This window comes from Xiphophorus couchianus, chromosome 4, assembly GCF_001444195.1.
Source record: "Xiphophorus couchianus chromosome 4, X_couchianus-1.0, whole genome shotgun sequence".
In the NCBI taxonomy this organism is placed as follows: Eukaryota; Metazoa; Chordata; class Actinopteri; order Cyprinodontiformes; family Poeciliidae; genus Xiphophorus; species Xiphophorus couchianus.
Window position 1 is genome coordinate 2957848 of NC_040231.1, and position 12982 is coordinate 2970829.

The 12982-nt window shown below is 36.6% G+C and overlaps 1 protein-coding gene across 2 annotated transcripts in view; it reads right to left on the bottom strand.

Annotated features, from left to right (window-relative positions):
- Positions 1 to 531: 531 nt before the first annotated feature.
- The window catches only part of serinc4 (serine incorporator 4), a 29839-nt gene continuing 17388 nt past the window's right edge, over positions 532 to 12982 (bottom strand). For both annotated transcript variants that reach the window (XM_028015029.1, XM_028015028.1), the window contains exons 4-11: positions 10970 to 11049; positions 10642 to 10735; positions 9652 to 9863; positions 9242 to 9337; positions 4244 to 4370; positions 4037 to 4149; positions 2951 to 3104; positions 532 to 1631 (exon numbers count right to left, since the gene is read on the bottom strand). In XM_028015029.1, the coding sequence (XP_027870830.1) occupies positions 1424 to 1631; positions 2951 to 3104; positions 4037 to 4149; positions 4244 to 4370; positions 9242 to 9337; positions 9652 to 9863; positions 10642 to 10735; positions 10970 to 11049 (1084 nt within the window). In that variant the 3' untranslated portion in view covers positions 532 to 1423. The remainder of the gene's footprint in view (positions 1632 to 2950; positions 3105 to 4036; positions 4150 to 4243; positions 4371 to 9241; positions 9338 to 9651; positions 9864 to 10641; positions 10736 to 10969; positions 11050 to 12982) is intronic.

Sequence of the window (12982 nt, forward strand, 5' to 3'; positions counted from 1 at the left end):
ATATTTTAACTGTTTTCTAGTAATTAATCAGAAATGATTGTAGCCCGGCCTAAATACTCCATCGTACAGCTCAAAGAAGAGATGATTGAAATAAAATCTACTTTCTTAAAATGTTTTCTGTCCTGTGAAATTTCTTCTGCAGAAAATAATGTGATAAAAAATTTTTTATTTAAAATTGGATCTAGTATAAAAAAAAATTTAGATTTTAATTTTAAGCAGAGTCGCTCAGCCTGGTGTTAGTGTTGACATCATCGTTCATTTTCGATTGAAGCGCAGTCTTCCACCAGAGTGACGGGATTTTCAAATGAAGCAGCTTATCCTCACAATATCCTGCACAGGTTCCAGTTCTCACATTTTTAAAAACTCTTTCTCTGCTGTCTTTCTCGTTTAAAAGCTCATTACGTTTGATACAGTGACATCTAGTGACAAAAACTGGGATTGCAACAGTCATACCACAGTAAAAAGAAGCGCACACGTCCCAAAATTGTTCAGAAACGGTTTGCTGGAATGCAAAGTGGATACAAACAGAAACACGTTGTTGTATTTACTGATGATGTCTTAACAGATGTCTTAATGTAAGGGACTAAAAATACATTTCTGATGACTGTGAAGTGTGTGGCATGAGGTGGAATGAGTTTTCACAAGATTTCTACATTATCAGATGATCAGAGGACAAAAAGGCTGAATAAAATCGGCTCAGTGTCAGAGTTTCTTCCTCGGCTGTCATGTTACAGCAAACAGACACTGCCTGTCTAAATATTGGAAAAAATGATCATAAAAAAGTACTATCACATTTCAACAGTAAAGATATAAAACGTGCACATTTTTTCAGATCCTTAATGTCATCCTTAATGTCATACACTGCAAAAAAACAACTAAATCTTACTAAGCATTTTTGTCTACTGCAAATATCTCAATACACTTACACTAACTTACAAGTAACTTTTCAGCAAGATATAGGACTTTGCTATAAGTTAATAATTCCTTATTATTGATGAAAAAAACTAGTTGTATTCTCAGAAGACATTTTTCCCCTGGTCTTAGTGAACTAGCAGTCTTTCATCAATATTACATTTAGTTATTAACTTTAAACAAGCTCCTATTTTTGTCTTATTTCAAGAGTTCTAAGATATTTTCACTAGAAAGTAAACAAAAATACTTGGTAAGATTTTTTGTTTTTTCAGTGTACGGTCCTTTCCTCCGGCTCCCTTTGGCAATTCATTCTGCGAGTTTGAAAGTCACAATCACGTCCCTGATTGTGGTTGAGTGTAGCTCCGGTCCCTCTGGCCCGGCGCTCGGCTCTCACTCTCACTCTGTGAGTCTTTGACCCCAGCGGCCTCCAGAGCGCCGTGGCCGACCCGCTTCGCTCCGCCCTAGTACGGCCACGTTGGGGCGTCGCTGACGCTGTCACACGCTGACGCTGTCACACGCTGACGCTGACGTGGCGGCAGGATGCGGAGCGGCGTTTGATGCGGGAGCGGCGCGGCCTGGACTCGTTCTGGCAGCTGCACAGCGGGCCCAGCAGCAGCCACAGGTAGAGGATGACGCACGCCCAACAGGACGACATCTTCACCCAGAAGGTGGACCAGCAGCCGTGGGTGAAGGTGGTCTCCAACACCGCCGACTCGTAGCTGCAATAGGACGCCAATATTCAGAACAGGAAGTCATGACACAATCAGGTTAAAGGCGACCTGTTTTACTTTCTTGAACAGGTAAAGATGGGCGATATAAAACATGTTATTGCCTTTTTTGGACAAAATCATTCTGAGATTATTTTGACATTATTTTGAGCTCCTTTCAGAGTGAGCAGTTTTAGTACAACAGTGTATTAGGGCCACTGTAAATTGAAAATGAAATGGAGTAAACTTCTGCCAAAAAGCTCAGAAATTCTGAGACTAATTATTGAAATTTGCTAGAAAAAAAATTGGAAATCTCTGAGCTCTAAAAGTGGAAAATTTGAAAGAAAGAAATCTAAAATTTTCAGATTGATAGCAGAAATTCTCTTGAAAACAGGAAAACGTCTGAGCTCTGAAAGTTTAAATTTAGCTAGAAAAACATTTTGAGTTCAACCTCAGAAATGTTCTAGAAATGACATTTAAAGTTCTGAGCTCAATGAGTCGAAAATTTGTGAGAACATTTTTTTGAGATTTTTAGATTAACATCAGAAATTTTCTACAAAAAAAAAAGAAATTTCTGAGTTTGAAAAGTCAAACATTTATGAGAAAAAACCCTCAAATTTTGAGAAGAATCTACAGAAAACTTGGAAACTTATAAGGTTGAAAGGTTCCACATTTTCGACTTGGAAATTTCCAAATTCAAAAATTTTTACACTTTTTGAGTTCAGACAAGTTCTGAGTTTTGTCTAGAAGATTTCTGAGCTGGATCTCAAATTTCTTTTGGAGGAAATTTACTCTTATTTTTTTTTCTTCTATTTATGGTGGTTCTAAATTGTTGTTGTATTTTTAGAGTGTCCTGTCAATTTAAATCCAAATAAATTGCTGCTGGCCGCGCCCCTAACTCAACACTTACGCCTACATGAGAACATTTCTGCAAACAGATGTACAATTATACAACCATACATCTTTGAAGAACATAAGTTGAGCCTCCTGCACAACCAACAAGAATGCAGCAAATGGTTTCTGGATGGTGAGTCAACAACAAAACACCTGTCTTTTCCAGCAGCCATTATACAGCGCATACAGCAGATAAGCCAGCTGACCAAAAGTGCTGGAGCTCAGCTTGCGTTACAGGTTGCAGGGCAGCTGGTTTCTGATGTTACATTTGGGAGGTTTTGAAAAAAAGCATTAGCTTATTGTCAAGAAATGTTTCTTCTTGGTGCTTGGACTGTTTTTAGAAGCAGTTGATACACAAATGGAAGTAAGAAAACATGCAAAGTGTGAATTTGTGCACAACACGACCCCTTTAAAAACAAAACGGTTCCCTGTCTTACCTGAACCAGTTAGTAAGGGTCATCATGACATACAGCGATGCCAAGAAGAAGACGAAATGGAAGAAGAAGTAGCTGTACGCCACCCGCTGCGTCTCGTTATGAATAACCTTCTGACAGCCTTTGTTGTCATCATCAACCACAAACTCATCTTCAACTGGAAAAAAAAGACAAAAATATCAAAATTGTAAAACCTCTGCAATAAAATATTGAAACTGCATTAAATCTAATCATTGAATATGTTTTAAATGTGACCTAATGGTGCAACAGATTAGATTCTGGCTGAAACAAAGACACGGTGAAACCTCAGGCTGTTAGCATTTAGGCTGATTTCACACATTTTTCAACAAAATATGCATCGATGTTTATGAATCTGTATCTCAATAATAGAGTTTTTTAATGAGCAGCTTGACAGGTTCACTAGAGACCAGATCAGAAATGGATCAAACACGTTTCATGTTTGCAAATATTCGGTGTGAAAACGGTTGTTGGTCATTCATCAGTTTTTTTTTGTTTTTGAAGCTTTTCTCTGTTTGTACTCGACTTAATCAGGTAAGTAAATAATCTGCCTTACAAACAAAATGTTTAGTTAGCAAGTTAAACAGTTTGCCAGAAAACTAAATATTTAATTATCAAGCTAAGTATTTAGCATATTTAGCATATTTGTACTATAAATATGTAAATACAAACAATATATTTTGTTTGTATTTACTATACAAACAAAATATGTTATTAGCAGGCAAAATATTTGTTATACAAAACTATGTATTTTATAACCAAACTAAAAATTTAGTTAGAAAACTAAACATTTGCCTAGTAAGCTAAATATTTAGTTGGAAAGGTAAGTATTTGGCATATGTTTTATTACTAAGTTAAATATTTAGTCTAAATAAGAACTAAATATTCAGTCAACAAGCTAAATATTTAGACTGACATTTATAAATGAATCAGTTTTTTTCTCTTATGACCCAAATTTTTGCTGTTAGTTTTTGACTGTGTAACTTTACAAACGGCAGCTGAGAGTTAGTTATAATTAAACTAAAACTGGCTCGGGGTTTTAGTTCCATTGAGGACGACAGTAAATCCGACCTGCTTCTTCCTCTGGGCAGCAGAAGCAACACGTCGCTTTCTGGAACTCATAACGATAAACTTTGATCATCCAGAACGGACCAAACACCTCGGCCAGATACGAAGCTTCATTACTGCAAAAAAATAAAAATTAAAAAATGAAATTAAATAATGATTATGTGACAAGGAAAACTCAGATGTTCTCTGAGGTGTAAAGTTTGGACTCACCAGGCAAACAGAACGCAGCAGTACATGATGGCGGCGCCGATGATGGCCACAGCGTTGCCCTCGTTCTTCACTCCATCTTGCCCCACACTGGGGTAACAGACGGTCATGTTCATGCCCTGGTACACCACTGACACACAGAACAACAACACAGCAGGGTTAAGTGCAGGGATGTTCAAATTGCGGCCCGAGGGCCATTTACGGCCCTCTGAAAGATTCCGTGTGGCCCCCTTGATTCTAGACTGGAATAAATCTGGTATGCAAGTGGGTGTGGTTGCTGCCTTTTCCATCCTTTAGGGAAATATTTTTTACAGACAAATTACATTAAAAAATGAGGTACAAAAATAGATTCCCAATAAGTAACAATGTTTTTACTTTCGTTTAAGCTTTAGAGAAACAAGAACCAAACATTTCAACACACTTTTACTGAAATCTACAAATAATAACACAATCAATCCCAAAATGCTTGAAACTGTTGGGGTATAAAACCTTTTTATGTTTTGCATCGACAAGAATGTTTTCAACAAAAAATCTGACTATGTTATTGATTTAAATCCAATTTTACATTTAGTTTATTATAGAGCAGCTAAAATTTGAAAAGGCAGAAAAAAATAGTTTTATGTTACTATTTATGTTGTGGTGACTTCCTGAAGGAAGAGCAGGAGTTTCTTAAAGAGACGGAGGCGTTACATTTCTTTTAAGTCATGTATGATGTATGTAGCATTTTTATAACAGCTGAAGGTAAAATAATTACTGTATGCGCTACAAAATGACACAATGGAGATGGAAAACATAATCATTTTTGTGGCTCTGAAGTGCCTTCAACTTAATAATTTCGTCCATCATGGCAAAAAGTTTGGACACCCTGGTTTAGCAGGAAAAAGGTTGTAAGATGGTAGCAAATGTGTTTTTTATCGTAGCTTAATTGAAGAGCAGACAAACTGCAGCACAGGGTGGCTTTATCGATTCGTTCTCCGTTTAATTCGGGTGAAATTCCTTTCTTTCTTGTAAAAGGGGCCTCAGCTGTAGCTTCCCCGTCACACACGCCCTCTGACACTCGTAAACATGCTTACACACACACACACACACACACACACACACGCACCCACACACACGGTTGGGCACAACCCAAACTCACAAATACTCCGACACTAAAATCCAGAGATCCCATTGAGTTTCACACAGATTCCCCAGGGAAACGAGAAACGTAGCTAACACCGAATGTTTGTTCAAAATTCAATCTTTGCCTGATTTTCAGCCGAGCATCAATAATTGCTTATATCATCTAATGATTTATTTTCATAAAGTTTATTAGAAGACCAGGATGAATCATTCGCAATTAACAGCAAAGCCCTGAAAGTATCAGCGAAGTACAGAGGAAGAATCCCCACAATCAGCATTTAGAAAAAAACATATAGAGGTGAAAAACTGACACAAGAACTCACCTGGAAAGTGCAATAATGTGTGTACACTGTAAAAACACAAAATCTTACCAAGTATTTTTGGTCTAAGTATAGTGCAAATATCTTAGTAAAATGGAAAAAACACAAAATTACAAGTACATTTTCAGCAACAACTATGAGCTTGTTTTAAGTAAATAATTACTTAATACTGATTGAAAAGTTCTAGTCCACTGGCAGATTATTTTACTTGTAACATGGAAAAATGTTTTGTTGTGAGTGAAATAATTTGCCAGTGAAACCTGAAGTTTTTTAGCAATATTAAGATTTTTTTTTTTTACCTAAAACAAGCTCCCAAGTGGCTGAAAAGTTACTTTTGTCTCATTTCAAGTGTAACAAGGCATTTGCACAAGAAACTGAACTAAAAAAACTTGGTAAGATTTTATGTTTTTGCAGTGTTGGGCCAAATTTCACCCAGTGAAAGCAACTACTGAGAGTGGCTGTACTTTCTTCTTACTTTGATTTTAATGCTCTGGCGCTCTTAGATGATATTTGGCACAACATTTATAAGATATTTGTAAATTAGAAACCAGACCAAAACTACCTGGTAAGGTTTAGTGTTTTTTAGTGTGTGTTAGTAGCTTTGTGAGCAGCTTTAGAAAAATGTTTTTTAAAAGGCCTGGAGCGTACATATTTTCCCCAACATGTTGCTGCAACGCCCTGCGCTGCTGACACACACACACACACACACACTCACCTACTGTACGTACAGTCACTGATTTCCAACATGGCTCAGTGTGTGGGAGTGGAGGTGAAATGGTTAAATTTGACCCCAATTTCAGCTAAAATGAGTCTGCTAAGATATTTGAACTAGAAACTGGACTGAAATATTTGGTAAAATGATGTGTTTTTGAAGTGAATGAGTAAAATTATTTAGTAGTTGACTAGCATGATAAAACTACTTCCTCTTTCAATTTATGGATCTGAATCTCTAAAAATAATAACGTTATTATTTGATTTTTTCTTGGGATTAGTGTAGGTTTTAGTGGAAATGTCTTAGTACACTTGAAATAAAACAAAAATACCTTGAAAGTGATTTTTCATTAAGATAGAGGAGTTTTGTTTTAAGTTAATAATTCCTTAATATTGATGAAAAAGTTCTAGTTCCACTGACACCGTTACCTAGCAACGCCAGCCAAGCCTGTCACCTAGCAACCCAGTTCTAGTTCCACCTGCAGATTACTTCACTTGTAACAAGGGAAAATGTCTAACAAAGAAACAACATTTTTACCATGTTATAAGTGAAATAATCTGCCAGTAGAACTAATACTTTTTAATCAATATTAAGTAGTCGTTACCTTAAAATAAACTCAAATATTTGCACTTGAAACTAGAGAAAAAATATTTGGTAAGATTTTGAGTTTTTGCAGGGTAAGTATAATATTACTACTGATTTTTATGCACAGTCTGGTCATATTAATGATTTTGCTTATCTTGTTATGTAAGTGACACAAAATCTGTTTCTGCTGAGTGAATCAAAGCTTGATTATATTTATTTTGGTACTTATGTACAAAACATTGTAAGTCACATTAATATGTTTATTACTTAAGCTCTGTAAAAAACAGATCTTAAGTCTGTTTATTACCAAACTCAGAACCAGGGATGAACAAATATAACAAGCAGCAGATTCAGCAGCTTTAAAACACTAAATTTATTAAGCATTTTTCTCCTGTAATCCACACGATGTTTATCACTCTCCTCTTCATCGTGACACGCTGTGTAAGAACGCGTGTAATGACACTGCTGGATGTTTTCCTCTGCTATTACCCTGTCAGTGGTTTGTCAGAGGAATGTGAAACAAACATCTTTCCGTCTGCGCCGCTCACAGAAAGCCTGCATGTCGCAGCACATCTCAGCCCGGTTATCTGTGCTGGTGTCTGTATGTTTGCATGTGATGAAAGTCCAGATAAGATGGGCGGGGGGGCCTGTAACCGGCGGCTGCACTTACGTCGTCATCATTAAAGAGCTCTTTGTCTCTCCTGAGGCCAGCAGGTGAGAAGAAAGAGAAAACAATGGCGGATAACTGGGTCTTTATGTGTTGGTTGTGTTTTTTTAATGCTGAAGTAAAATATTAGATCTCAAGAAACAACTGAGAATGAAATTAGGAATTAAAAGTAAAACTGTTTGACATGCAGCAATGTGGAAAATCCTCACATGTAAAGTTTGGTAGAGAAAGTGTGATGCTGTGGGCCTGTTTGTTTGTTGAAATGACTGTTTAAAAGTGACTCGTTATGCTTCCTTGAACAGGTTAAGATAAATCTATGACGGATACAAAACACGGTCATTACAATTTTTCTATAAAATGGTGAAAATGGCTGCAAACAGATGTGCAACTAAACAACCACACATCTTTGAAAAGCAGAAATGGAGCCTCCTGCACAACTAACAAAAATGCAGCAAGTGGTTTCTAGTCAACAACAAAACGCTTGTCTTTTCCAGTAGGCGTTGTACAAAAACAGCAGTAAAACCAGCTGACCAACTCCATTTTGGTTGCTAGGTAATGGGCGGAACTCTGCTGGGGTTGCTAGGTAACGGAACAGTGCCAGCTGATTTGTGAAGTTAAATTCTGAAGGTTTTTGAAACGGCTCGTTTTCCAGACACCAAGAAATATTAATTTATTAACAAAACTGTCTGGGTGTTTTTAGAGCAGTAGAAACCCAAATGGAAGAACAAAAATGCACAAAATATGAATTTTACTCAATAGTTCTCCTTTAAGATGAAAACCTGATGGCATTAGAACAGATGATTGAAAATGAGTCGACTTTTAGGAGAATAAAGGTCTAAAACATTTGACAAAATCAACACAAAAATGGTTCAGCAGACACAAAATCATCTTTTTCCTACAGCTTTCTCTGTTCCAGCACCTAAATACTGTAGAAAAACTGAGAAAAGCGTAAAAAAAAGCGGTATGGTTTTTTTTTTTAGCTACTATGCAGTAATACCCATTTCTGTCAGCAGGTGGCAGACTTTAACCTTTCAGTGAGTTTATAGCTTTTATTTCTCAAAATTGAAAACTAATCAGTTGTAGTTTATCAAAAAATATTAATATGTGAATAAAAGATTATGTTTTTCAAAAAAGAAACAGATTCAAGTCAAGCAAACACCTTAAAACAGTAAAATATGTATTTAGTTCCAGGGGTTTTTGTCTTTGTTGGGTCAAATGCTGGTCCACAGGTTAAACATTTTACCCAAAAGGTCATAAAGAAATAACTAAACATTAACCCTGATCTCTGACCCTTTTGAGATAATAAACTGACAACAACAAGACATAAACAGAGACTGAATCCAGATGCTGGGAAGATTTTGTTTTACCTGAGGAGCTAAGATGCTAACAATCAGCTAAAAGAACATGTAATGCTGAACAGATCTGCAGAGACAGGAGCCAGAAAATAATTTGTTTAATAAACTTTAATGTGCAATTCTGTGAGTCATTATTGATAGAAATTGGCGCAGAAAGGATGCAGACCCTCGTCCATGTGTTTCTGCTTTAGTTTTCTTAAAGAAAGAAGCTTTGAACGTAAGTGTTGGCGACTTCCTTACCTTTCTCTGGCGGACGGCTGGACAGAGCGGAGAACGTGAGATACATGACGTAGCAGCTGATGATGGAGGCCTGAAGCAGCCCAGAGCGAGGCTGTTCTGTTTAGAAAAAACATTTAAAAAACCCTTTAAATCATGCAGACGCACTCATTTTAATAAATAAAAACCTAATCCTGCTTATATCAGGTGTATTGTTTATGTGTATTGTTTTGTCTTATTTCAAGTGCACTAAGATATGTGCACTAAAAGTAGAAAAGCACTTGGTAAGGTTTTGTGTTTTTGCAGTGAATCTGACCTAAATCAGTAACCAGTCTGATTTAATGTCAGACAGTGAAGGAACTATGTAAAAACATGGCGTCTGCTTGGTTGCAGGTTTGAAGGTGTGGACGGTTTCTTTCCTCCAACAGACTCACTCTGCTTGACGCACGGCGTGACGGCGATGAAGGACATGAGGCTGCAGAGCCCCAGGTTGACCCACAGCAGGACCTTGTTGAAGTGGCAGGCGATGGGGTGTGTGTAGTACTTGTACATGAAGGTGAAGGCCATGGTGGCGATGGTGTAGAAGAAAAGCGTGGCACACATCACCGCCAGGTACCAGCGCTTGTTTTCTGCCGCTCCGGTCAACCTGGCGGACAAATTACAGGAGGAATTCAATTTAAATCAGTGCCGACCAAACTTTTTATCAAAACCCCCCGACCTAAAATCAAGCAAATGAAATAGCCCAATTTTTTGTTTGTTTGTTTTGAAATGGATATTTATTGTAGATCCAAAATGTAAAAGGGATTTTTATGACAGTGTAGTAGGGCCCTTTTAAATAAAAAAAAGAAAAAAAAAAACTTATTTAAATAAGCAGAGTAAATTTCCACCAAAAATGTCAGAAATTTTGTGATTAATCTAAAGAATTTTCTAAAAAAAAAAATCACTTGGAAATTTTCTGAGTTTGGAAAGTCAAAATTTTTGACAATTTCCAAAAAAAAGTTTGGAGAAAATTTCTGAGATTAATCTCAAAATTTCTGAGTTTTTTGTGGAAATGTAATTCTGTTGTTTTCCTCTATAGTATGACTGTGGCTCTGTGGGTAGAGTGGTTGTCTTATGATCAGAAGGTTGTAGGTTAAATTCCAGCTTCCCCCTGTGCAAGGCACTTAACCACAAATTGCCTACCGACCTGCATATCGGTATATAACAGTGTGTGTGTGTGAATAGGTGAATGTCAATCTAATGTAAGGTGCTTTGAGTGGTCTACATGATTAGAAAAGCACTATATAAGTTCAGTCCATTTACAATGATAATTTTGCACGTTTGGCTGCTTGAAATTCAACAGGTTTTTTTTTTATTTCTGCATCTCTGAGTTTCTATTTCCCAGAATGAAAATTTCTGCTGCAGCTCAGCTCGTTCTGACTCACCAGTTTTTGTTCCAGGTGTGAGCAAACGCCGTGATGAGGATGAGCTGGATGAGGATGAAGGCAAACCCTCCCACCACACCGACATAATGCCAAGCTGGGAGATGAAATCAGAGGAAAACAAGCGCTTAGCTAATTTATGGAAGCGATAACATAATTCAGCTCTGATATCAACCACATTTATGGTTTCCAACAGAAGGAAAAACACGCTGGAAAGATTTATGATCCTATGATTAATTCCCCTCAGCGGATTCTGAGCGCAGATCACTGCTGCCCTCTGGCGGCGTTTTACAGGAAGCGCATCTGGATCAAAATCAACACGTTATCTCACCGTGCAGGAAGGACTCTGTCGGGATGAAGAAGGCAGCAGTGCACATCCCAAGCAAGGTGATGAACTTCAAAAACCAAAACCTGACAAAAAAAAAATAAAAAATACAAAAATCACAAAACTTCAAGAACTGTATAGTGGTGCTGCATATTTTAGCTGAAAAATTACAATAAATGTTATTCAAGCATTTAAATAAATAGAGAAACAGACAGAGAGGTAGACACTAAGTAAATCATTTTTTAAAGAAATTAATTAATAGTTTAGAGTCATAAACATTCTCATTTTGGGACATATCAAAATTATGAATCTTCTCAAAGCGTCGGTTGTACCAGAATGTATCGATAAAATCCATCAACTGCTAAAATATTAAAAAAACAGCGGGGGTTTTTCATTTGATAAGTAATTTTAGTATTCAATAACTTATTTAGATCAAATAATATTGAACATCTTTTTCAACAGGCAACAGTTGTTGACTGTATGGTATTTTCTTCATAACTTTTGTGTTTTTATGATGTAAAGCGCTTTGAACCACTTTGCTGCTGAAATGTGCCATACAAATATACCTGATTGATTGATTAATTGATTGATTGTCAAATCATTCCCTTTTTGTGATTTTTTTCAGCCAAAATTACTGATTTTTTGGTGCTAATTTAGAAATATTTGCAAAGAATTCTGCCACATTTTGCCACATGGGTCACAGACTATAAGGTGTAAAAGTAAGAAATACCGCCACCTGCAGGTGGGAGTTTACGACGGCGTATTGGGGCAAATGTAGATAGAGAAAAAACTCAGAAATTTTGACTAAGGCTAATCTTTAAATTTTTCACAAAAAAATACATTTGGAAATTTCTGAGCTTCAAATGTTGGACAGTTTTTACTTTTGGAAATGTTCTGAGATTCAAAATTTGACAAAGCGTCGAGTCTGAAAAGCTTGTTGACTTTTTAAACTCGGAAAATTTCTTTTTTCTAGAAAAATACTGAGATTTTTTGGCAGAAATGTACTCCTCCTTTTTCGTTCCCATCTTCAATGACCATGATACGCCGTTGTAGAAGTTAGCATCACTTAAACCCAATAATTTTGAAAGTTTCTGTAGAAATTCGGCAATAAACTAAAAATTATGCAAAAGAACAAGAAAGTGTGAGGATCTGTTGATTCTGCATAAATTTCCACAACTGTGGAATTGCAAAAAACATTGAAGTGATTGATTAATGTAAATCTGCATTTACAATTACTAATCTTAACATGGACAAATGTCATTATAAGTGAACTGGAACTTTTTCATCAATATTAAAGAATTATTGACTTTAAAAACTCCTTTATCTTGCATAATAGTTACTTAAAACTAATGTGTGTCTTATTTCAAGTGTATTAAGATATTTGCACTTGAAGCTACGTAGATAAAAATACTTGGTAAGATTTTGTGTTTTGGCAGTGTTGGGCCAAATTTTCTCCAGCTACTCAAAGTGGGTGTACTTTCCTTTTACTTTCTACATTTCTACCAAACATTCAAAAGCAGAGGATGAAATTTGATTTGCGTGGCTCCAGGGTTCTGGGCCTACTCTTACAGACCACTGCAACCTGCCAAAGACCCTGCAGCCTTTTCACCGAGGCTCCACTAAGACTCTTATTCCAAGGAGCAGCAACAATCCAGGCTGTCAAATCCTAATCCGTGCTGCGTCACAGCACTAATCGAGCGCTCTGCAATGGAAAGTGCAGCAACAAAGAGCTTTAAATAGACGTGCAGGTCTGGTCAGGTGAGCTGCAGGGAATATTTTCTCCTTAAAGCATGGAGGGAAGTATTTAAGGACAAGATTAGGACTTATTCTTGTTCAGACAAAGTAAAAGTGATTACTTAAATGTATTTGGTGAAAAGGCATTGGGTTATGGTACAGGATTAGGACGACTGAAAAAAAAGACAATTCTGACTTTAATCTAAGAATTCAGATTAATGTGAGAATTTCATAATTAAACCAAATCAATTTCTTTCAAACTTATGAAACTGTTAACAAAAAATG